This window comes from Boleophthalmus pectinirostris, unplaced genomic scaffold (genome assembly GCF_026225935.1).
Source record: "Boleophthalmus pectinirostris isolate CB_2022bp ecotype Guang Dong unplaced genomic scaffold, ASM2622593v1 HiC_scaffold_22, whole genome shotgun sequence".
NCBI lineage: Eukaryota > Metazoa > Chordata > Actinopteri > Gobiiformes > Gobiidae > Boleophthalmus > Boleophthalmus pectinirostris.
The window spans coordinates 42,071,140-42,096,430 of record NW_026571190.1 but is presented as its reverse complement, the minus strand read 5'-3'; the positions used below and the strand labels follow the sequence as shown (position 1 = coordinate 42,096,430).

General features: G+C 47.0%; 1 protein-coding gene across 1 annotated transcript in view; it reads right to left on the bottom strand.

The window, feature by feature from the left end:
- Positions 1-15,807: 15,807 nt before the first annotated feature.
- Positions 15,808-25,291, bottom strand: part of nacc1b (nucleus accumbens associated 1, BEN and BTB (POZ) domain containing b) — a 25,507-nt gene continuing 16,023 nt past the window's right edge. Inside the window, exons 4-8 of the mRNA XM_055158664.1 lie at positions 22,817-23,023; positions 20,154-20,574; positions 18,066-18,363; positions 17,185-17,282; positions 15,808-16,116 (exon numbers count right to left, since the gene is read on the bottom strand). Coding sequence (XP_055014639.1) covers positions 15,833-16,116; positions 17,185-17,282; positions 18,066-18,363; positions 20,154-20,574; positions 22,817-23,023 — 1,308 coding nt within the window. The 3' untranslated portion in view covers positions 15,808-15,832. The remainder of the gene's footprint in view (positions 16,117-17,184; positions 17,283-18,065; positions 18,364-20,153; positions 20,575-22,816; positions 23,024-25,291) is intronic.

Here is a 25,291-nt window from a genome sequence, read left to right as displayed (position 1 = left end):
TTCCTCCACCTGCCTCCATCGACAACAGCGCCACCTGCAGTCCGACTGCCAAAACCTGTTTAAATCAGCTGAGCAGAAACATCACAGCATCATCACAAGACTCTGAGGAAGAGCACAGGGACCAGAACAAACTGTCAAGTCTGAAAACAAACTCTTGGTCATACACACATTATTGGAAAACCAAATGAACCTCACTGGACCAAAGAGTTTTAGTCACACAGCTGTGATCTATTCTTTATTTTTTATTGAACCGTATCAGATTGTTGTTGAAATATCTTGTATTGACTCGAAAGACCACAGTATCGAGGTGTGTATCGTACCAGGAACTTCTGAACCACACCAGACCTACAGAAGAAGAATAAAGAGCCACTCAAACATGTGAATGAAACAAACACAACTCCAGCTCCGTTTGTGACGACGTAACAACATTAGAACATGACTAAAAGTTCACAAAAATCCATAATATAGAAGCTTTAAATAATCTGGTTTGTTTCCCAGACCTCCGTCTGTAAAAGCTCCGCCCCGTTGAGTCCCGTGGTCCCGTCACGCCCACGAGGCCCACCCAAAGGTGCTTCAGTGTCACAGGCGCCGCGTCGCCCCTGCGGCGGGACGGACAAACCAGCGATCTCGCTCCGAGTTTAAAGTTTCATTCTGGGTTTTTTTTTTTCTTTGTGGTTTTTGGTGTTTTGCGTCTTGTGTTTGGATTGTAAACCTGCAGCGGGCCGTCCGTGTCCGGGCGCTGCGTAAGGTGCGAAAAAACTACAGCGATTTCCAGCTCTTCACCGTCTGGCTGGTCACTGCTGGGTTTGGGCGATGCTGACCCCCCGCTGGCCGGAGCGAGGAACTGCGACCGCGAGCCCCCCCACCCCCAATGAGCCGCTCTGAGCCGCAGTACCGCCCCCGGCCTCCACGGGGCGCCACGTTACACATTCGAGCAGCAGTAGCTTATTCTCCGAGGCAGGAAAGCTGGTTCTGTTGGGTCAGAACCAGGTCAAGTAAAAGGACGAAGAGTTCATTTGGGTTTTAGAGAAAAGTTGGTAAAAGATGTTCGCGATAACGAGGTTTAAAATGTGGGAAAGGCACGAAAACAGATACAGCACTGACGCTTTCGATGTTAGTTTATCCTTCACCTGACGCCCGGCGGACGCTGACGCTGACGCTGACGCCGACGCTGACGCTGACGCCGACGCCGACTGCAGCTGCGGCTCGGGACTCGCGTCGGTCCCACAGGACGTAGAAAATCATTCAAATCAGTCGCACCTGCCGCACTGACCTCGGTGCAGGTGCAGGTGTGGATGTGGGTGTGGCACACGTCGCAGTTTCAGATCACCTCGATTAGAACCTGCATTAGGTTTTAGTGTCCAAAAGATGATTTAGGAGGAAATTTGGAAAAAGATGTTTTGGAGGTTGCTCAAGCTGCGTGAAGTTTCCTAGAAATGGACTAATTTTGTGTTTTCAAGTCAATTTTATGGACTTCATCAACTTTCTAAGTCATTTTTATGCAAGTTTCAGTTTTTGTTTGCAGAATAAAATGACAAATTATTCGAAAAGGCCTTTTTATTTATTTATTTATTTATTTGGTTCTATGTTATAGTTTAGATCAGACATGTTCAAACTATGGCCCATGGGAAAAATGTCAGGCCAAATTACTTTGCATCAATTAAAAATTATTTAAATCTACCTTGATAAAGGAAATAATTAATATTTAGTGTTTGGTTTTAAGGATCTTAGCGTGAATAAAGTCTGATGGTTCATTCTAACGTGATAAACATGCAAATATTTAAATTGTTCACTGTTTTGAGCTTCAGTCTGTGGCTCTTGATCGTCCCTCTGCTTCATCTGTGTTTAAATACGTGGCCCTTGATTTAAAAAGTTTGGACACTCCTGGTTTAGGCTGTAGAGCTGTTTTCAAGTGTCTTGAACAAACTCTAAATATTAATGAATTTGCATAAAATTTGGACCCAAATATTTTTAGTTCGATATGGAACCAAATGCAGGATTCTACTGTAGAGAATCTCAAACAAAATGTTCCCCGACATTAGGCCCATGACTTGACTGAGAGTTTCATTTTGACAAAAATATCAGAAATAAGAAAACTCTTAGCAGTGAAGGAACACGGGACTGACCCCCCACTGCAGACAGGCACGATGTCCAAAAGGCGCGAGGAAGTGGTCGTGGTGTGAAATGCCGCTGTTGTTTGGAGCGTGAATCCTCGCGAACACATCGTCTCTGGGTTGTATTTTCCACACTCTGCCACAGTTCGCCGCGACCGCGCAGCAGCAGAGATCCACAAGTCGAGGTAAAACGGCACAGAACCTGAACCGCACCTGCAGTCAGTGAACACCGGGCTTAGATTTATTCAGTCACAGGTGGATTTAGAGCTCAAAAATCCATAGAAAAACAAACATTGTGACTGAGCGAGGTCGACTTTCTTGCACCTCTACGTACTTCTACTTGACTCATATTATTTTGAAGTAACATTTCTCTTACTTGTGCACAATTTTTGATTCTCCGAGTACGTTTTACAGTCATTTCTGAGATCGTAGAAACCTTCCCACCATTTTAAGTCCGCGTCATCTGCAAACGGTTTTATCTTCACAAGACGAGAGTGCATTTTCACCGAGGACTTGATCCGAACAGACATTCAAACACGTGCGCGTTTTTGTGAGAAATTAAACGAAACGCCGATCGCTCTTTTGTCCGTCCGAAGGTCACGTCGAGCGTCCCCCCCCCCCCCGTAGCCCCTCCCCCTCCCGACGGCGCCTCGACTCGACGCAAAAATATCGTTCTATCGCCGCTACTGTACAGCTAACTCGGCCTTTTTCGCTTAAAACGTGCGAGACCCGGCGACTACGCGTGTTACGGTTTAGGTAAGGTTAGTAGTAGAGCTCTGCGTAAACTACAGAAAGCAAAAAAACTGAAAAACAAAGATAATGTCATAAATGTGTTTACAAAAAGCTTCAAAAATCAGTTCCGACTCTTTCCGTCTTAAGGCGATCCGTGCTCAGGCAAAAATACACAAAGTTTCGCCGAATTTCTTCGACGAAAGTAACATTCTAAAGCGGAAACGCGTGGGCTTTTCTGTGCTCATTGGAAATTCTTAATCTTCTCAAGTTTCAGCGTCAAGTGAAATCCAAAAATCAACAAAATAAAACACAAATCAACAGTTTAAAAGCTGCACTGTGTCACTTTTTCGCGTCCGTCACCTGCTTGTTTCTATGGCGATGTCGTTGCTCTGCCCGGAATATTCAAGAAAATACCAACAAAAACAAACATTCTCCACCGATCTGACCTTTTCCGTGAAGATCGAAAGGTTTAATGCCGTACTGTGGAACATTCTAGACAAAACAGAAACTGAAAACGTGAGGACCAAAAATATCGAGTAAAATGAAATAAAGGGTGTTCCAAAAATTTCGCAGGACAGTAATTTTGGCAATTATTGTTGAAATATCCTCAAATTTTCACAGAATGTTTAGAAACAGATCGAGGTTTTATATTTAACGTTTTATTTTTGCTTTGTTTTCAGGTTGAGTCGTTCACTCCCAAAGAAAAGTCGTTTTGCGTCTTGGAATCTGCTGCACAAACTCACCCGAGACTGAGCAAAAACTTCAGAAACTTCACCAACTGGCAAACAAATTTGGACTTGGAACCAAAAATGTAAAGAGGAAAGATTCTTCTGCAGGACCAAAGGATCTGGGACCAACATCAACGTCAGAAGAAAAGGTCGAGGAAGTTCGTGAAAAACTCTTACGAAGCCACAAGAGTCCGTGAGAAGAACAAGTTTGGAAACCCAGATTCCTCGAGTGACGGTTCTGTGACGTTTCTTCAAGTTTCTGTCTCGTGTCGTCACAGAATTCTTGACGTTTTCGTGTCTTGTCGTTCGCCAAAATGTCAAAAATTCTGTGTCAATGTGCTACAGAAACTTGAAGAAACGCCACAGAACCGTCCATTGAGGAATCTGGGTTTCCAAACTTGTTCTCTTTATGGAGACACAGAATTTTTGACGTTTTGGCGAATCCCGAGGAAACACGATTAGAAATGAAACCGTCTGCAGCTCCTTCAGGCGTAAACGTCAGAAGACACGACACGAAAACGTCAAGGAATTCCGTGTCGATATGCTCCAGAAACTTGGTTTGGCGTTTCTTTAAGTTTCTGGAGCACGTCGACATGGAATTCTTGACGTTTTCGTGTCTTGTCGTCTGATTTTAAAGCCTGAAGGAGCTGCAGACAGTTTCATTTCTAATCGTGGTTCCTCAGGATTCGCCAAAACGTCAGGCGTCATGAGAAAACGTCTGTGTCGACACGAGACGGAAACTTGAAGAAACGCCACAGAACCGTCACTCGAGGAATCTGGGTTTCCAAACTTGTTCTTCTCACAGACTCTTGGGGCTTCGTAAGAGTTTTTCAAGAACTTCCTCGACCTTTTCTTCTGACGTTGATGTTGGTCCCAGATCCTTTAGTCCTGCAGAAGAATCTTTCCTCTTTACATTTTTGGTTCCAAGTCCAAATTTGTTTGCCAGTTGGTGAAGTTTTTGAAGTTTTTGCTCAGTCTTTCGGGTGAGTTTGTGCAGAAGATTCGAAGACGCAAAACGACTTTTCTTTGGGAGTGAACGACTCAACCTGAAAACAAAACAAAAACAAAACATTCAGTATAAAATCTTGATCTGTCTCTGTACATTCGGTGAAAATTTGAGGTTATTTTAACAAGAACTGCCAAAACGATTGACCTGCGAATTGTAAAATGTTTTGGGACACGCTGCACTTTGAGGTTTCTGCTGCCAACTTCAAAACAAGAAGAAAAGTACCAAAGAAATGTGGGAATTTAAGGGAAAAGTTGGTGTTAAAGTTTTCAGCGTTTCAGTCGTTGCATTTTTGCGTTAGTGGTGAAACAGTTTCTCGTGACATGACCACAGCCCTCAGACCGAACGGTTGACGGTTCAAACCCCGCGGTTCAAACCCTGGAGCTCGTGCGGATAAAGTAAACGTGAGCGGACGACGGTGCTTCGCTCTGACCTGCAGGGGGCCACGCTGAGCAGAACACAAACACAAACACGGTGCGAGTCATGGGGAGGGGTCGTAGGGATTATTATAGTGCATGTTTAAAGTTCAAGTGTCTCCTCTTGTTCCAGGACGTCGTTTGAAATAGAAAAATACTCTGAAGAATAAATACTCTGTTTAAATTAAAATGTCTCAGAGACCCAAAGTCCAGACCCAGAGTCCAGATCCAGAGTCCAGACCCAGAGTCCAGACCCAGAGTCCAGACCCAGAGTCCAGACCCAGAGTCCAGACCCAGAGTCCAGACCCAGAGTCCAGACCCAGAGTCCAGACCCAGAGTCCAGACCCAGAGTCCAGACCCAGAGTCCAGACCCAGAGTCCTGATCCAGAGTCCAGACCCAGAGTCCAGACCCAGAGTCCAGACCCAGAGTCCAGACCCAGAGTCCAGACCCAGAGTCCAGACCCAAAGTCCAGACCAGAGTCCAGACCCAGAGTCCAGACCCAAAGTCCAGACCCAGAGTCCAGACCCAGAGTCCAGACCCAGAGTCCTGACCCAGAGTCCAGACCCAGAGTCCTGACCCAGAGTCCAGACCCAGAGTCCAGACCCAGAGTCCTGACCCAGAGTCCTGACCCAGAGTCCAGACCCAGAGTCCAGACCCAGAGTCCAGACCCAGAGTCCAGACCAGAGTCCAGACCAGAGTCCAGACCCAGAGTCCAGACCAGAGTCCAGACCCAGAGTCCAGACCTCCAGACCCAGAGTCCTGACCCAGAGTCCGAGGACCAGAGTTTCCAGACCCAGAGTCCGAGACCTGCACGGGTCCGTTTTTAGAGACCTGCACCCGCCCGGACCTGTGATAACCCAGGACTAGACCAGGACTAACCCAGGACTGAACCAGGACTGAACCAGGACTAAACCAGGACTGAACCAGGACTGAACCTGGATTAAACCGGGACTAAACCGGGACTGAACCCGGATTAAACCGGGACTAAACCGGGACTAAACCAGGACTAAACCAGGACTAAACCAGGACTGAACCAGGACTAAACCAGGACTAAACCAGGACTGAACCAGGACTAACAGGACTGAACCAGGACTGAACCAGGACTAACCAGGACTAACCCAGGACTGAACCAGGACTGAACCAGGACTGAACCGGATTAAACCAGACTAAACCGGGACTGAACCGGATTAAACCGGGACTAAACCGGGACTGAACCAGGACTAACCCAGGACTAAACTAAACCAGGACTGAACCAGGACTAAACCAGGACTGAACCAGGACTGGACTAAACCAGGACTGAACCAGGACTAAGGTGCGGGTGCTCGTGGTTCTCTCTCTTAAATCCGCGGGTCCCGGCTCGACTCGACTCGACCTGGTGCAGGACTCACCCGTGTGGAGCTAAAGCCGCACTGACGAACATTCAGCCTGACGAGTTTGTGCAGATTTACATTTGAAAAGGTGAACGACAGAAAGAGAGAAAGAGAGAAAGAAGGAGAGAAAGAGAGACGACTGTCTGCGAACGAGAAGAAAACAAGAGAGAGAGAGAAGAACAGAGAGAGGAGAGGGAGAAGAGGACAGGGAGATTAGTATTCAAAAGAAAATGTCAGAAGAAAAAAAACTAATGAAGCAAAAAAATACAGAAGAGAGAGAGAAAGAGAGAGAGAAAGAGAAAGAGAGAGAGAGAGAAAGAGAGAAGAGAGAAAGAGAAAGAGGAGGGGTGAAGGAGAGAGGGACACAGGTGTGACAGACAAAGAGAAGGAGGGAGAGACGGACGATAAACATTCAAGGAAAACGGCAGAAGCAAAAACACTAATGAAGCGACGAGAGACGGAGAGAAAGAGAGAGAGAGAGAAAAGACAATAAAAGAGAGAGAGAGAGAAGAGAGAGAGAGAGAGAGAGAGAGAGGTGGAGGTGGGTGTATAAACAGAATCAGACAAAGCAAACGTGAAGAAAACACAACAGCTCCTTCTGTTTTCACGACACTCAAACCTCAAAGTCGACTACAATACTAAAGAACAGACTCGATACCGATACTGATACCGATACTGATACCGATACTGATACTACAGAGATTTAAAAAAAACAAAAACTATTTAGACCAAAAAAAAAAAAAAAAAAGATTTTCAACATTAAATAATAGAACTTTATTCTGTTCCCATGTCTGTAAAACCAGGACTAAACCAGGACTAAACCAGGACTAAACCAGGACTGAACCAGGACTAAACCAGGAACCAGGACTGAAACCAGGTCTAAACCAGGACTGAAACCAGGTCTAAACCAGGACTAAACCAGGACTAAACCAGGACTAAACCAGGACTAAACCAGGTCTAAACCAGGTCTGTGTCTGTTCTAGTCTCTGTTCTTAAACTTGTTCCTGTTTGTTCTAAACTTTCTGGAAACTTTCTGTTCTGTCCTGGACTTTTTGTTTTTTTTGTATCAATACCTGCAAAAAATGAGGATCTGGTTTTGATTCTTGTTTTGGTTCTGGACGTGGTTCTGGTTCTAGTTCTGTATGTGATTCTGGTCCTGGTTCTGGTCTGTTTGTGGTTCTGGTTCTGGTTCTGGTTCTGGTCCTGGTTCTGTATGTGGTTCTGGTTCTGGTTCTGGTCCTGGTTCTGGTTCTGGTCTGTATGTGGTTCTGGTTCTGGTCCTGGTCCTGGTTCTGGTCCTGGTTCTGTATGTGGTTCTGGTTCTGGTCCTGGTTCTGGTTCTGGTTTGTTGGTTCTGGTCCTGGTCCTGGTTCTGGTCCTGGTTCTGGTTCTGGTTCTGTGGTTCTGGTCCTGGTTCTGTATGTGGTTCTGGTTCTGGTCCTGGTTCTGTATGTGGTTCTGGTCCTGGTCCTGGTCCTGGTTCTGTATGTGGTTCTGGTCCTGGTTCTGGTTCTGGTCCTGGTTCTGTATGTGGTTCTGGTTCTGGTCCTGGTTCTGGTCCTGGTTCTGTATGTGGTTCTGGTCCTGGTCCTGGTTCTGGTTCTGGTTCTGGTTCTGTATGTGGTTCTGGTTCTGGTCCTGGTTCTGTTTGTGGTTCTGGTTCTGGTTCTGGTCCTGGTATGTGGTTCTGGTTCCTGGTTCTGTTTGTGGTTCTGGTTCTGGTCCTGTTTATGGTCCTGGTTCTGGTGGTTCTGGTCCTGGTTCTGGTTCTGGTCTGGTTCTGGTTCTGGTTTCTGTGTGGTTCTGGTCCTGGTTCTGGTTCTGGTCCTGGTCCTGTTTGTTCTGGTTCTGGTCCTGGTCTGGTTCTGTTTGTGTGGTTCTGGTTCTGGTCCTGTTTATGGTCCTGGTTCTGTTTGTGGTTCTGGTCCTGGTCCTGGTTCTGGTCCTGGTCCTGGTTCTGGTCCTGGTTCTGTTTGTGGTTCTGGTCCTGGTTCTGGTTCTGGTCCTGGTCTGTTTGTGGTTCTGGTCCTGGTTCTGGTTCTGGTCCTGGTTCTGTTTGTGGTTCTGGTTCTGGTCCTGGTTCTGGTCCTGGTCCTGTTCTGGTCCTGGTCCTGGTTCTGGTCCTGGTTCTGGTTCTGGTTCTGGTTCATCGAGGAGGGAACAGTTCGATCTCGTCTTGAGTCTCAGAACAAAAGAACAAACGTCTGAACATTTAAATAAAGAGAAACTGCAGACGACGAAAGAACGAAAGAACGACGAACGACAGAACGACGGAGGGATGGAGAGACGGAGAGAGGGAGAGAGAGAAACAGAGCGAGGGAGGGAGGGAGGAGGAGACAGACTCCGGTGCCCACTCACTGAAACTAACAGAGTCACACAAGAATCTGCACACGAAGAACGACAGAGACGAACGGAGGAGAAGAAGAGAGGGAGGAGGAGAGGAGGAGAGGAGGAGAGGAGGAGAGGAGGAGGGGGAAATGTGAAGGAGAAGAAGAGAAGGAGAGAAAGCAAAGGGGGAGAAAGGGAGGGAAAAGAAGAGAGAGAGAGAGAAAGGGAGAAGGGGAGAGGGGAGAGAAGGGAGAGGGAGAGGGGAGGAGAGAGAGAGAGAGGAGGAAAGGGGAGGGGAAGAGAGAGAGAGGAGAGGGAGAAAGGGGGAGGGGAAGGAGAGAGAGAGAGAGAGAGGAGAAAGGGGGAGGGGAAGGAGAGAGAGAGAGAGAGCATCGTGACAGGAGGGAAGAGAGGAGAGGGAGAGTTAGAGAGAGAGAAGGGAAAGGGGGAGCAGGAAATGAAAAGAAGGGAGGGAGAAAGTGTGAGACAAAGGAAGGGAGGAGAGAGAGAGAAAGGGGGAAGGGGAAGGAGAGAGAGAGGGAGAGGAGAAGGGGAGAGAGAGGGAGATGGGGGTAGAAAAGAAGGGGAGAGAGACACTTAGAAAGAAAGAAAAAAGAAAGAGGGAGGGGGAGAGGGAGCAGGGAATGTAAAGGAAAAGGAGGGAGGGGAGAGAGAGAAAGAAAGAAAGAAAGAAAGAAAAGAAAGAGGGGGGCTGATGTTTTAACACATGAAAACAGAATCTGCTGACATCTGCAGACAAGAACGGAGAGATGGAAGAGACAGAGAGAAGGAGGAGAGAAGGAGGGAGGAGAGAGAGAAGGAGGGAGGAGGAGAGAGAGGAGAGAAGGAGGGAGGAGGGGAGAGAAGGAGGGAAGAGGGGAGAGAAGGAGGGAGGAGGAGGAGAGAGAGGAGGAGAGGAGAGGAGAGGAGGGAGGAGGAGAGAGAGGGAGGAGAGGAGGAGAGGAGAGGGAGAGAGGAGGAGGAGGAGGGAGAGGAGGAGGGGAGAGAAGGAGGAGGAGAGGAGAGAGAGGAGAGGAGGGAGAGAAGGAGAGGAGGAGAGAGGAGGAGAGAGGGGAGAGAGAGGAGAGAGGAGGAGGGAGGAGGAGAGGAGAGAAGAGGGAGGGAGAGGAGAGAAGGAGGGAGGAGAGGAGAGAAGGAGGGAGGAGGGGAGAGAAGGAGGAGGAGGGAGAGAGGAGGAGGAGAGGAGGAGGGAGGAGAGAGAAGAGGGAGGAGGGGAGAGAAGGAGGGAGGAGGGAGAGGAGGAGGAGGAAGGAGAGGGAGAAGAGGAGAGAGGAGAGGAAGGAGGAGGAGAGGAGAGAAGGAGGGAGGAGAGGAGAGAAGAGGACAAGGCAGACAGGAGGAGCGAGGGAAGATTGAGAGAACAGAGAGGAGAGCAGGTGAAGAAAGGAAATGAGGAAGACAAAACAAAAGAAAGAGGGATGGATGGATGGAGGGATGGAGGGATGGATGGAGGGATGGATGGATGGATGGAGGGATGGAGGGATGGAGGAGTGTGTCCAGGTGCAGTCGCTGCTCTAAGACAAAACAAACACAGGTTCATCTCCAATGTTTAACACCAAGAGACGGACGCCATTTTGAGGACCTGAAGTTCTGTTACAGCGAGTCAAACCCAGAACTAAACCAGGACTAAACCAGGACTAAACCAGGACTAAACCAGGACTAAACCAGGTCTAAACCAGGACTAAACCAGGACTAAACCAGGACTAAACCAGGACTAAACCAAGAATAAACCAGGTCTAAACCAGGTCTAAACCAGGACTAAACCAAGACTAAACCAGGACTAAACCAGGACTAAACCAGGACTAGACCAGGACTAAACCAGATGTAAACCAGGTCTAAACCAGGACTAAACCAAGACTAAACCAAGACTAAACCAGGTCTAAACCAGGTCTAAACCAGGTCTAAACCAGATTTAAACCAGGTCTAAACCAGAACTAAACCAGAACTAAACCAGGTCTAAACCAGGACTAAACCAGGACTAAACCAGGTCTAAACCAGGTCTGAACCAGGTCTAAACCAGGACTAAACCAGATTTAAACCAGGTCTAAACCAGGACTAGACCAGGACTAAACCAGGTCTAAACCAGGACTAAACCAGGACTAAACCAGGACTAAAACCAGGTCTAAACCAGGTCTAAACCAGGACTAAACCAAGACTAAACCAGGACTAAACCAGGACTAAACCAGGTCTAAACCAGGACTAAACCAGGTCTAAACCAGGTCTGAACCAGGTCTGAACCAGGACTAAACCAGATTTAAACCAGGACTAAACCAGGACTAAACCAGGTCTAAACCAGGACTAAACCAGGACTAAACCAAGACTAAACCAGGACTAAACCAGGTCTAAACCAGGACTAAACCAGGTCTAAACCAGGTCTAAACCAGGACTAAACCAGATCTAAACCAGGTCTAAACCAGGTCTAAACCAGGTCTAAACCAGGACTAAACCAGGACTAAACCAGGACTAAACCAGGTCTAAACCAGGACTAAACCAGAGCTGAACCAGGACTAAACCAGGACTAAACCAGGACTAAACCAGGACTAAACCAGGACTAAACCAGGTCTAAACCAGATCTAAACCAGGTCTAAACCAGGACTAAACCAGGACTAAACCAGGTCTAAACCAGGACTAAACCAGGACTAAACCAGGACTAAACCAGGACTAAACCAGGTCTAAACCAGGACTAAACCAGGACTAAACCAGGACTAAACCAGGTCTAAACCAGGTCTAAACCAAGACTCAGATGAAATGTGTTCAAAAATAAGTTTCTGTCCAAACTTTGAGCAAAACAAAAACAAAAGCAGCTCGAAAAATCCACTTAAAATCAGCTGAATTCAAAATCACTATGATTCATCCTCTGATTAATATTATTTATTATTATTTTTATTTTTCTAAAAATCTTTGCAAAATACTTTTACTTTTTACTCTTAAAGTTCATATTTAAACTGGTACTTTAATACTTTTACTGATGTAGAGCAACTTTTTACCTTTGTGTTTGTACTTTTACTTTTACTCCGGTTCTTTGAGTTTGAAGTGTGAGTCTCGTGACACGAGTCTCAGGAAAGTTCCGCAGTGAATCTTTAATCTTAACACAGTGAAGTGATTCCTGTAAAGGACGGTTGAAGCTCTGAGGTCCAGGCTCCGTCTGTTTACTTTAAATCCTCTCAGCCCATTGTGTCCGACCCAAACAAAGACCTACACTTTTCCACTCCTCCTCCTTCCTCCTCGTCTCCTTTCCTCCTCGTCTCCTTTCCTCCTCGTCTCCTTTCCTCCTCGTCTCCTTTCCTCTCTCAGAAACGTGGTCTAAACTGTCCAAAGTTTCGTCTGATCCAGGTTCAGGTTCAGGTCCAGGTTCTCTGCACGTTTCTCTGATCTAAGACTTCGATCAGGTTCTTCAGGTTCTTCAGGTTCTTCAGGTTCTTCAGGTTCTTCACGTTCTTCTCAGATTTTTTTTCGTTCTCACTCGTTCTGAGACGTTTCGTTCTCGTCCAGAGGAAGTTTATTTTAAGAGTCGAGTGAAACGATCTCGCCGCATCGACACGTCGCTTCACTATTTTAAAGTCATTTTCATATCTAACATTTTGGTCTTGTTTTGTAGCGTGTGGTTTAGACCTGGTTTAGACCTGGTTTAGACCTGGTTTAGTCCTGGTTTAGTCCTGGTTTAGTCCGGGTTTAGTCCTGGTTTAGTCCTGTTTCAGTCAGTCCTTCAGGACAAGAGGCTCTGAGGTTCTGAGGGTCTGAAGTTCTGAGTGTCTATCTGAGTTTCTGAGGATCTATTAGAGGGTCTGAGGATCTATCTGAGGCTTGGAAGATCTGAGGGTCTATCAGAGGTTCTGGGGATCTGAAAGTCTGAGGGTCTGGGGGTTTTGAGGTTCTGAGGGTTTTGAGGGTCTGGGGGTTTTGAGGATCTCAGGGTTTTGAGGTTCTGAGGGTTTTGAGGGTCTGAGGGTTTTGAGGGTCTGGGGGTTTTGAGGGTTTTGAGGGTTTATCTGAGGTTTCTGTAAATCTGCTCCCGTCTCCTCAAAATAACAAAAACGTCTTTCGATCACCACGACCAACCTGCTCCAGAACACGCCGTACACACACGAACAGACCAAACCCGCCACATTAGAAACAGGAAGTGAGCGCCGCCGAACTCCCGGCTCCATCCACTCTGGCTCCAGTTCACCTTCTATTGAAAAACCGCGGCCCGTCTCTCTGTAACCGCTGCTCTCCGGCTCCTCACTTTGGGTTTAAAACATTTGTATGTGATTCTCGAGTTTTTTATTTCACTATTTTGGGGAAGGGGCGTTACCGTCACCAGTCTCGCTCCTGATTGGCTCTTTCGTTGCTATGATACTCGCGGTCAGATAAAAATATACAAGACCTGGATTGAACAATTGCGGAAAGATTTGGAATTGTGATTTTCCTGTCAAAGAGAATTTTTGTTTTTTCTTTCAGGTTTTCCATCATGGCATTGGTTTAAAGTCCTGTTACGGAACATTTCATCAGTCCAAACAAAGCATTAACATCTCCATGGAGACGAGCAGGCGCCGGACTTTCTCTAGAAAAGTTACACAGTGCAGCTTTAACTGAACACTCGCGGTGTGTTTATTGCCGTGATTAACGTTGATTTGTGGCGTTTTCACCGTTTTTCAAAATCTAAAAGTGCAGAAAAATGTTTTTAAATGGAAATATTATTTAGAAACGTCAGATTTTGGTCTTCAACTTAAAAAAAAAAAATAAGGAAATCGCTCCGTGTGGCCGCGCCCACGTCACGATTCAAGAGATTTTACAAACTCGAGCGCGACTTCGGGTCGTCGACTCTTTCAGTTTAAGACTACATTTCCCAGCATGCCTCAGGCCCCTTTCAGTCTCAAACCAACAAAACACGCGGGAATACTCCGAAAATAATCCTAAATCCGCCGTTTCTCGTCGCCACGGGAACCAGCAACACTTCATAAAGCAAAAAAGTAAGAAATAACGTTTAAAAATGTGATATAAAAACGGGATCTGTGCAATGTCTCTCAGTTACATTCAGTATCAAAATCAACAGTGTTTCTCAAATATCGGGACAAGAAACTCGCCTCGACTCGACTCGACTCGACCTCCGCGGAATGTGTCATGGAAACGAAATGAAAAATATGAAATAAAACGTTTTTTAAAAAGGTCTGAAGAAGCGGGGGGGACGTCCTCTTTAGAAAACCCAAGTCTCCGAGACAAAAGGAGACGTAAAGAAACACGGAAATACGAGCGTAAAGATGGACCGGGGAGGAAACGTGGAGTGGAAAAGCTGCGTTAAAGAACAATTTTAGATTTATTTTCGGACGAATTATTAAAAGGTGCCATTTAAATACGTCTGAGGGAGCCCGCTCTTTTTCACTGACAAAATTTCTAAACTTTTCAATGACTTTTTCATGAGCTAAAGTGAATTTTCGATGATTTTACAAGTGTAGAATTGATCAGATTTTTTGATTTTGAGGTTAAATCTGAAATGTTTAACTCTTTCCACTCGCCTCGTGGTTTGGGATTATAGTTTTAACATTTAAAATCAATTCATGTGTCGTTCGTTCAGTTGTTTTTCAAAATAAAACCAAAAATAAAAAATGAAAAAACTATATTTTCTTCATTATTTGTCTCCAAAACCAAAATAAAAAAAACTGATAATGATTCATTTTTTTCAGTTTTCGATTTTGTGTTTAAATGAAAAATGGAAAAAACGGATAACGGACTGAACCAGGACTGAACCAGTTTTGGGACCAGACCAGGACGTAGACAGGGACCAAGGACTGAGTCCGGGACCAGGACCAGGACTGAGACCAGAACTGAGACCAGGATTGAGACCAGGACCAGACCGGGACCGGGATCGAGACTGGGGCTGAGACTGGGACTGAGACCGGGACCAGACTAGGACTGAAAACGGTTTAGTCTTGGTTCAGTCTGGTCCTGGTCTCGGTCCCGGTCTCAGTCCTGCTCTGGTCCCGGTCTATGTCCTGGTTTCAGTCCCGGTCTCAGTCCCGGTCTCAGTCCCGGTCTCAGTCCCGGTCTCAGTCCCGGTCTCAGTCCTGCTCTGGTCCCGGTCTATGTCCTGGTTTCAGTCCCGGTCTGGTCCCGGACCTGGTTCAGTCCTGGTTCAGTCCAACATCACAGTTTAAGTCACGTAAACGGGAAACGGTCGTTATCGTTTTTTTCCATTTTTCATTTAAACACAAAATCGAAAACTAAAATAAACAAATCATTATCTGTTTTTTTTTTTTTTTCATTTTGGTTTTGGAGACATTATGTTTTATATGTCGCAAAACTGCTCTAAGGTTCAGATTTGTAGCTGATATTTAATTTCAAATTGAAAGTTTTGCGTAAATTATCAATAACAAAGTGTTTTTTTTTAGAGAGAAATGCTGGATAAAAGCATTTTGTATCGTGAAAATATCGTATCGTGAGCAGAGTATCGAGTATCGTATCGAACTGAGAGAGGGACCCCGCAATTCCCAGCCCCAATGCACGTCCGAAACTTTGTAAATTTTGGAGTATTTGAGCAGGAAAATGCAAATTTTCAGCTTGTCCTGCGTTTCAGCCGACCTCTGCTATCTCAAGTAGTTGGTGACATCACACAGCACTGCTCTTTGCTGCAGCTAAACTTGAATTTCTTGCTGGAACATTAAAGTATTTTTGTCTTTAAGCAGATTTATCTTTACAGGATTCGTAGACGCTTAAAAACTGTTGGTAAATTGGCGTCGATTCTTTCTTTTTTTATTTCTTAAAAAAACGGGAAAATTGGCTGCAGATTTGAGTTTCGGTTTCGGGCGCCGTTTAACGATAAAAATGAAAAGTTGCGGTTAAGATCGTGTAGAAGTAAAGTAGAAGTAGCAGAGCACAGATACTGGACAAATATTTTTAAGACGCCAGTACTGAAAGACCCAGAGTCCATCTTTACGCTCAGTATTTAAACAAAACTCAACGGAAGCTTTAAAAAAAAAAAAAAAGAAATACTTGAAAGTTTTTGAAAATTCCTCCCTAAAAGTTTGAAAAAAATGAACCGTCTCATCCCCTTTTGTCCAGCTTTCGACAAACCTGTTTTAGTCTTTTTTTTTTTTTTTTTTTTGAGGTCTGCCGTTTCTGTCTTTCGTTTTTTTTCTTTCAAAACAAAGTGCTGCCGTCGCCGGCCCCGCCCCCGAGCGCGTCCGATTGGCCGGCCGCTCCCGCCGCCTCGCCGCTGTTGGCCACAGCGTCCAGGGAGGCGGGGTCGAAGGGGTCGGCGCCGAGGGCGACGGGGGCGTAGGTCATGTCGGCGTCGGCCATCAGCAGCTTGAGTTTGGGGATCCAGGATTTGCGGACGACGCGGCGAGCGTTGGTGCACATGTCCGCCGCGATGGCGTTCATCTCGCTCTCCTTAAAGCTCGGAGCAAAGTTCTGGCAGTAAACTGGAGGAGAAAAGAAGAAAACATTTACACGTTAAACTGGAAAAAAACTTCATGATTTTTTTACACTTTTGAAAGGACAAATATTATGTACAGTTTGCATTCTAATGTTCAAATGTCGTTTCTTACAGAAGCCGAGAGGAGTCGCAACAAACGCAAACGCCGCAACAAATACAAATGCCACAACACAACAAAAAGCCACAACACACCAAAAAAAAAAAGCCACAACACACCAAAAAAAAAAAAAAGCCACAACACAAAAAAAAAAAAGCCACAACAAACAAAAAAAAAGCCACAAACACAAAAAAAAAAAAAAGCCACAACACAAAAAAAAGCCACAACACAACAAAAAAAAAAAGCCACAACACACCCAAAAAAAAAGCCACAACACACCAAAAAAAAAAAAGCCACAACACAACAAAAAAGCCACAACACACCAACAAAAAGCCACAACACACAAAAAAAGCCACGACGGAAATGACCGCGGGACTCTATTTTAATGCAAACACCACAACAAATACAAACGCCACAACACACAACGCAAAAGCCACAACACATTAAAAAGCCACAACACATTAAAAAGCCACAACACATAAAAAAGCCACAACAGAAGTGACCGCGGGACTCTATTTTCCGACGGACCGATCAAGCGGCAAGTGAAGAAGAAGAACTACAGTCCCGCGGTCACTTCTGTTGTGGCTTTTTGTTGGTTTGTTGTGGCTTTTTGTTGTGTTGTGGCATTTGTATTTGTTGCGGCGTTTGTGTTTGTTGTGACCCTCTGGGCTTCAGTACTTTTGACTCGTTTTAAGTCTTTGACTGTTCAGTTTTTGTGCAGCACTTTGGTCGACTTTGTTGTTTTTAACAGTTTTATAACTAATAGAAAGATCTGTAACTAACAGAGCTTTAACTGGGTTTGGATTTGGAATATTCCAGTGAAAGTCAGTGGGAGTTGGGGTCAGAAGGAGCCGGAAGTGCCCGGATGAGAACTTCCTGTTTGAAGGCGGCGGTGGTGAGTGCGTTTAAATAAACAGTCTGTGTTTGTGTGAAATAGGAGCTTTTATCGTCTCTTACACTTTACGGCGTGAAGGACTCTGTTGTCCAGAGGTTTACGACTCGGGTCGTTGGTCGACGAGCGAATCCCAGTGCCACAGCTGTTCGCCAAAGTGCTCCTGAAAAACATGACAGTGAACTCCTGACTGTCCCTCCTTTGGCACGGGTCTCGGGGGTTTGGTGGGTCTCGGGGGTTTGGTGGGACTCTCGGGGTTGGCGGGTCTCGGGGGTTTGGTGGGTTCTCGGGGGTTTGGGGGGACTCGGGGGTTTGGTGGTCTCGGGGGTTTGGGTGGGACTCTCGGGGGTTTGGGGGTCTCGGGGTTTGGTGGACTCTCGGGGGTTTGGTGGGACTCTCGGGGTTTGGGTGGGACTCTCGGGGGTTTGGGTGGACTCTCGGGGGTTTGGGTGGGACTCTCGGGGTTTGGGTGGGGACTCTCGGGGTTTGGGGGTCTCGGGGGTTTGGGTGGGACTCTCGGGGTTTGGGTGGTGGGGTTTGGGTGGGACTCTCGGGGGTTTGGGTGGGACGGGGTTTGGCGGGGGTTTGGGGGGACTCTCGGGTTTGGTGGGACTCTCGGGGTTTGGGGACTCTCGGGGGTTTTGGGGGTCTCGGGGTTTGGGGGACTCGGGGGTCGGGGGTGGACTCTCGGGGGTTTGGGTGGGACTCTCGGGGGTTTGGCTCGGGGGTTCGGTGGGTCTCGGGGTTTGGGTGGACTCTCGGGGGTTTGGCGGGTCTCGGGGGGCGGTCTCGGGGGTTCGGTGGTCTCGGGGGTTTGGGTGGGACTCGGGGGTTCGGGTGGGACTCTCGGGGGTTTGGGTGGGACTCTCGGGGGTTTGGTGGGGACTCTCGGGGTTTGGTGGGTCTCGGGGGTTTGGGTTGGACTCTCGGGGGTTTGGGGACTCACCTGTCGAAGAAGGCGGCGAGGAGCCTCCGCAGCAGGACCTTGTGTCGGGTCCCGGCGCTGACGTGGCAGTTCATGAGCTGAGCTCTGGAGATGAAGACGCTGGTGCCGCTGACCAGCTCCAGTCGCTCCGCCGGGTCCCCCTCCTCGTACAGACGAGGGTGGCACCTCTGCCCGATCTGAGACACCAGCTCCGGGGGCAGACAGGCCAGCTCCGAGCGAGGTCTGCCCCCGCGAGAGCCTCTGCCCTGGGCAGAGTCCGGAGGCAGGTCTGGGAGAGCCTCCACCCGCTCCGCCACTACTGAGAGAAACACAGTTATTAAACACAGAGAGACTGAGACAGAGCGGTGCCCAAACACTAACACAAGTGTGAGAAGATCAAAGACGAGAGACTTACAGAGACCAGAGTCACTTAAACACTCAAACACACGGCCCCACAACACTTACAACCACTGAAACTATAAAAGAGCTCCAAATATACTTGATAAAAACTATTTACCACCACCAGTGTCACATTCTGAAAAAGCACAGACTCTGGACTTTAGCAACATGATCGAACTTAAAAGAGCTCGTCTGATTTAAGGTCCAACACTTCCTCACACCTAAAGGACGACATCGAACGCAAAGACAATTCAGAAAGAACCAGACGAGACACGACCAGAGGACAGCAGAGACACATGGACACTGAGAGAGTGTCCCACATACAGCTCTTTAACACTGAGAGTGTTCTGTGTTCAGGTCTTTAACACTGAGAGTGTTCTGTGTTCAGCTCTTTAACACTGAGTGTTCTGTGTTCAGCTCTTTAACACTGAGAGTGTTGTGTGTTCAGCTCTTTAACACTGAGAGTGTTCTGTGTTCAGGTCTTTAACACTGAGGTGTTCTGTGTTCAGCTCTTTAACACTGAGAGTGTTGTGTGTTCAGCTCTTTAACACTGAGAGTGTTCTGTGTTCAGCTCTTTAACACTGAGAGTGTTCTGTGTTCAGCTCTTTAACACTGAGAGTGTTCTGTGTTCAGCTCTTTAACACTGAGAGTGTTCTGTGTTCAGCTCTTTAACACTGAGAGTGTTCTGTGTTCAGCTCTTTAACACTGAGAGTGTTCTGTGTTCAGCTTTTTAACACTGAGTGTGTTCTGTGTTCAGCTCTTTAACACTGAGAGTGTTCTGTGTTCAGCTCTTTAACACTGAGAGTGTTCTGTGTTCAGCTCTTTAACACTGAGAGTGTTCTGTGTTCAGCTCTTTAACACTGAGAGTGTTCTGTGTTCAGCTCTTTAACACTGAGAGTGTTCTGTGTTCAGCTCTTTAACACTGAGAGTGTTCTGTGTTCAGCTCTTTAACACTGAGTGTGTTCTGTGTTCAGGTCTTTAACACTGAGAGTGTTGTGTGTTCAGCTCTTTAACACTGAGTGTGTTCTGTGTTCAGCTCTTTAACACTGAGAGTGTTGTGTGTTCAGCTCTTTAACACTGAGAGTGTTGTGTGTTCAGCTCTTTAACACTGAGAGTGTTCTGTGTTCAGCTCTTTAACACTGAGAGTGTTCTGTGTTCAGCTCTTTAACACTGAGTGTGTTCTGTGTTCAAACACTGAGAGTGTTCTGTGTTCAGCTCTTTAACACTGAGTGTGTTCTGTGTTCAGCTCTTTAACACTGAGAGTGTTGTGTGTTCAGCTCTTTAACACTGAGAGTGTTCTGTGTTCTGCTCTTTAACACTGAGAGTGTTCTGTGTTCAGCTCTTTAACACTGAGAGTGTTCTGTGTTCAGCTCTTTTAAAGCTCAGATGAAAATCTGGAGATGTTCAAACCAAACATGGACTTCTGTTTACTGCGACTGTGATTTTAGTTGATCTTCTCGACACACGTCTGCATGTGTTGAGGCCAAACTGACAGTAGAATAATGTGAACTGTGCAGTGACTGTGTAAGATTTTATTGTTTGGCCTCTGTGACCTCAGCACTTTGGGACGATGGATGTTGTGTCATTTTGTCCATTAACTGTGTCCCAATCAAACTAAATTAAGTCTTTACCTGTAGGATCAGTGTGGAACATGTTGTACATGTCACAGATTTGTCGTACATTAGTGTAGTGTGTAGTTTGTGTATTTACCTGCGGCGTTGGCGTTGAGCATGCTGTACATGTTGTACATGTTACAGATTTGTCGGTACTGCTCTTCGCTGTCCTCCACCTCCTCCTCCTCCTCTTCTTCGTGGAAGCTGCCGGGCGAGTCGCAGGAGGGGCTGGCGTACAGGCTCATGGTGCCGGGGCTGGCGCCCTCTGGTGTCCCGCCGCTGCTGCTGTTCTGGACGCTGTTGGTGGAGGAGGGGGCGGGGCCTCTCATCGACCCCGCCTCCTGGTTCAGGTTGGAGGAGAAACGCGCCGCCTTCCTGGCTCCGCCCCCTCCTGTGCCCGACACCCCTCCTCCTCCTCCTCCTCCTCCTCCAGAAGCCCCGCCCCCTCCGTCACGACTGGATCCCTCCCACAGACGCTTGGCGACCGGCGTGCACACCACCGAGTACAGAGAGCCCTCCTGCCACAGACGACCAATCACAACCGAGTACAGAGAGCCTCCTGCCACACACGACCAATCACAACCGAGCACAGAGAGCCTCCTGCCACACACGACCAATCACAACCGAGTACAGAGAGCCTCCTGCCACACACGACCAATCACAACCGAGTACAGAGAGCCCTCCTGCCACACACGACCAATCACAACCGAGCACAGAGAGCCTCCTGCCACACACGACCAATCACAACCGAGCACAGAGAGCCTCCTGCCACACACGACCAATCACAACCGAGTACAGAGAGCCTCCTGCCACACACGACCAATCACAACCGAGCACAGAGAGCCTCCTGCCACACACGACCAATCACAACCGAGCACAGAGAGCCTCCTGCCACAGACGACCAATCACAACCGAGCACAGAACATCCACAGAGCAGCTCCAGAGCCTCATTTATGTTTGTCTGTCTTTTCATATTCAAAGTTTATTTTATTCATTTTATGTTTTATACATTAAAAAAAACAGCTCGAAGGTTCAGATTTGTAGCCCATATTTATGTTTAAATTATCAATTAAGTGTTTTGCTTTTTCTTTGAGAGAAAAAGAAATGCTGAAGAAATCCATCGTGTAAATAAAAAAATATAAGTTTGATTCATCGTGATTTCAATATTGGCCAAAATAATCGTGATAGTGATTTTTTTTTCATCTTGGATTCACCGTCCAGATTTGATTATAATTCCACGATCGATATCGGCGACAAATGAGGATCAAGTCTCGATACTAGTTTCAGTTTTGATTAGTGTCTGATTTTTGATATTTGTGATAATCCCAGACTAAACCAGGTCTAAACCAGGACTAAACCAGGTCTAAACCAGGACTAAACCAGGTCTAAACCAGGACTAAACCAGGTCTAAACCAGGACTAAACCAGGTCTAAACCAGGATTAAACCAGGACTAAAACCAGGACTAAACCAGGACTAAACCAGGACTAAACCAGGACTAAACCAGGTCTAAACCAGGTCTAAACCAGGTCTAAACCAGGACTAAACCAGGTCTAAACCAGGACTAAACCAGGTCTAAACCAGGACTAAACCAGGATTAAACCAGGACTAAACCAGGACTAAACCAGGACTAAACCAGGTCTAAACCAGGACTAAAACCAGGTCTAAACCAGGACTAAACCAGGTCTAAACCAGGACTAAACCAGGACTAAACCAGGACTAAACCAGGACTAAACCAGGACTAAACCAGGACTAAACCAGGACTAAACCAGGTCTAAACCAGGTCTAAACCAGGTCTAAACCAGGACTAAACCAGGACTAAACCAGGATTAAACCAGGACTAAACCAGGACTAAACCAGGACTAAACCAGGTCTAAACCAGGACTTAAACCAGGACTAAACCAGGACTAAACCAGGACTAAACCAGGTCTAAACCAGGACTAAACCAGGACTAAACCAGGTCTAAACCAGGACTAAACCAGGACTAAACCAGGACTAAACCAGGTCTAAACCAGGATTAAAACCAGGACTAAAACCAGGACTAAACCAGGTCTAAACCAGGACTAAACCAGGTCTAAACCAGGATTAAACCAGGACTAAACCAGGACTAAACCAGGTCTAAACCAGGTCTAAACCAGGATTAAACCAGGACTAAACCAGGTCTAAACCAGGACTAAACCAGGACTAAACCAGGATTAAACCAGGACTAAACCAGGACTAAACCAGGTCTAAACCAGGACTAAACCAGGACTAAACCAGGACTAAACCAGGTAAACCAGGACTAAACCAGGTCTAAACCAGGACTTAAACCAGGACTAAACCAGGTCTAAACCAGGACTTAAACCAGGTCTAAACCAGGACTAAACCAGGAAACCAGGACTAAAACCAGGACTAAACCAGGTCTAAACCAGGACTAAACCAGGTCTAAACCAGGATTTAAACCAGGACTAAACCAGGTCTAAACCAGGATTAAACCAGGTCTAAACCAGGACTAAACCAGGTTTAAACCAGGATTAAACCAGGACTAAACCAGGTCTAAACCAGGACTAAACCAGGACTAAACCAGGTCTAAACCAGGACTAAACCAGGTCTAAACCAGGTCTAAACCAGGACTAAACCAGGAGGTAAACCAGGACTAAACCAGGTCTAAACCAGGACTAAACCAGGTCTAAACCAGGTCTAAACCAGGACTAAACCAGGTCTAAACCAGGACTAAACCAGGTCTAAACCAGGTCTGGACCAGGACGGTCTGAGGCTGGTACCTGCGGTTGAGGCGTGGACGCCGTCTGCTCCGTCTTGATCTTCGACACCAGGGGGAGGGGCGTCTGGCAGGAGGCGGGCCTTCCCGTGACCGAGGCCACGCCCCCCACCCCGCAGACCCCGCCCCCTTGAGTGACGGGGCTCTGCGGCTCCGAGGGCGGAGCTTCCTCTGCGTGGAGGCCCTGGGAGTCGCAGCTCGGAGACGAGACCTGAGGAGAGAGACACGACGTCAACCACATGAACTGAAGGAGGAGGCGCTAACCTGAGGCACTGCTCTGTCTGAACCTCTGTTAATCAAGTCAGACTTTAATCTGAGCTTTAATTTAACACAGTCTGACCAGAAAGAGCTGATTTATCTGAACTACAACAGTTGAGCTGATCTGTTTTTCTCTCTCACCTTTGTGTTGAAAATCAAACCAAAAAAAATCTAAAATGCTCTTTAAATCCATTTTGTTTTTGTTTGTTTTTTTCAGGCTGTGTTTATGTGCATTGTGTCTCCGTGGTAACTGCTGATGCTCTGGGTCCTGTGGAGACGCTCGTTACAGCAAATGTCACCGACGAGAAGAAACAGAGAAAAAAACAGATCTACAGCTTTAATATTAAGACCAGGACTAAACCAGGACTGAACCAGGACTGAACCAGGACTAAACCAGGACTAAACCAGGACTGAACCAGGACTGAACAGATTCACACAAACAGCAGTTGGTGCACCAAAGGTTCCACTGGATCCAGAAGCTCTGAGTTGGGTTGGTTTTTGTTGGTTTTTGTTGGTTTTTTGGTTTTTGTTTTGGTTTTTGTTGGTGTTTAAGCTTCAGTCGCACTCAGATCTGCGGTAAATCAAACGGACCGGGACCTCAGAAAAGAGCTGGTCTCGGCCCGACTCTGCACCAAACACCAAACTCTGGTCCCTCTGGTGAGACGCCAACTCAGGTGCAAACCACAGACTGTTCCAAATGCATCATGGGAGGGAGACTCATGATGTCATTTCCTGTTTGTGGCGAGTGAAGACGACACAGACCGAACCTTGAACCGCGGCCAAACGAGCTCCGAGTAACAGTAGAGCGACCAAAAGAACCAGAACTGATTTAATGAACCACTGTCAGTTTCCCTGAAGTGACCGTGTGGACTTAGACCTGCAGGTCCACCGGGTCGACCTGTGTGTACTGGGCCGGCGGGCCCCGGTTAAAGGTTGTATGGAGGATGTTTTTTTGTTTCAAATTGTCAGTGATAGATTATAGATGCAGTCGCCTTGTAATTATGATGACCAAAAAAAAAGAGAATAAAAATTCATCAACTCTGGACGTGGTGGGGCTAAACATTTGCCAATAGATAACGACACTGCCTCGTTATCTGTGAGCTGACAGGCTGTCAATCAAACTCCCTACGTTTCTAGTGTAACTGACTTGCCTGCGCCGCCGGTACGTGGTTTACGTACGACTGTCACACAGTCCACGACGCAAGACGCACAGACGCTGTTTACTCCACCAACGCAACAGTTCTTAGCGGCTTTTTTGACCTATATCTTCCTCGCAGTTCGCACAAAGTTTGTTGCGATGGCGACAAGAATCCAGGAGCAGTTCGCCGCAAAAGAAAGTCTGTTTTTGAGGTGAAAGAAGAAGACAAGGGGAAAAGCAGCGAAGCCAAACTAAGGTGATTCTTGGAGATTCATTCCAGCGATGGCGCGACTGAAGCAGACGAAGGGTCTAAAGACTGAACCACTGGTCCACAAATTACTCCTGGACAGGAAACTTCTGCTTATTATGAAAACGTACTTTATTTCCAAGAGCGAGACAAACGTTTTTCAGGACACGAATGTGATATCCTATGTCTGAAAACATAATTTTCAAGGCAAAGAAAGAGTCACTTGCTGCTGCGTGTTGTATTAGGAGCTTCATTCGCACTGAATCTCCGCGCACCACTTACTGCTCCTCTCCCCGCTGCCCGTTCTGCTCTTCCCCCTGCTACTTCTTCTTCATGCACGGAATCTCCGCACACCGCTCCCCTCTCCTCTCTCCTCTCTCCCTCGCTCCTCACTTCTCCGTCTTGCCTAACCAACACTGTAGTTAGTTGTTTACAAGTCATGTGCAGCGATGAGGACTTGTTTTCTAGAAACAAACCTGTTTGTGGCGTAAGGAGGAGGAGGTGTTTCTACGTAGGAGCTGTGGGGGGGGGGGGGGGGTTTCACACATGCGCAACATTTGAAAAATGACAAACAGTATTTTCTGGATTTCTCGTTCCTTGGAAAATCGTCTACACAACCTTTAAGTTTGGCGAGGGCCCAGGGTCGGGTCCGGACGTCTGACCTGCGGCTGGGGTTTGTGAGTCTGAGCTGCCCGGGTCAGGGAGGCTCTCAGGGGGGTTTGAGAAACTGCCAGAGGCCAAACTCCACTTGGGGGATGAGGGACCGACCCGTGTGGTCTGTACCCTGCAGAGGGGCTCAGGGGGAAGGCCCCCGGGACAGACAGCCTCACTTCTGA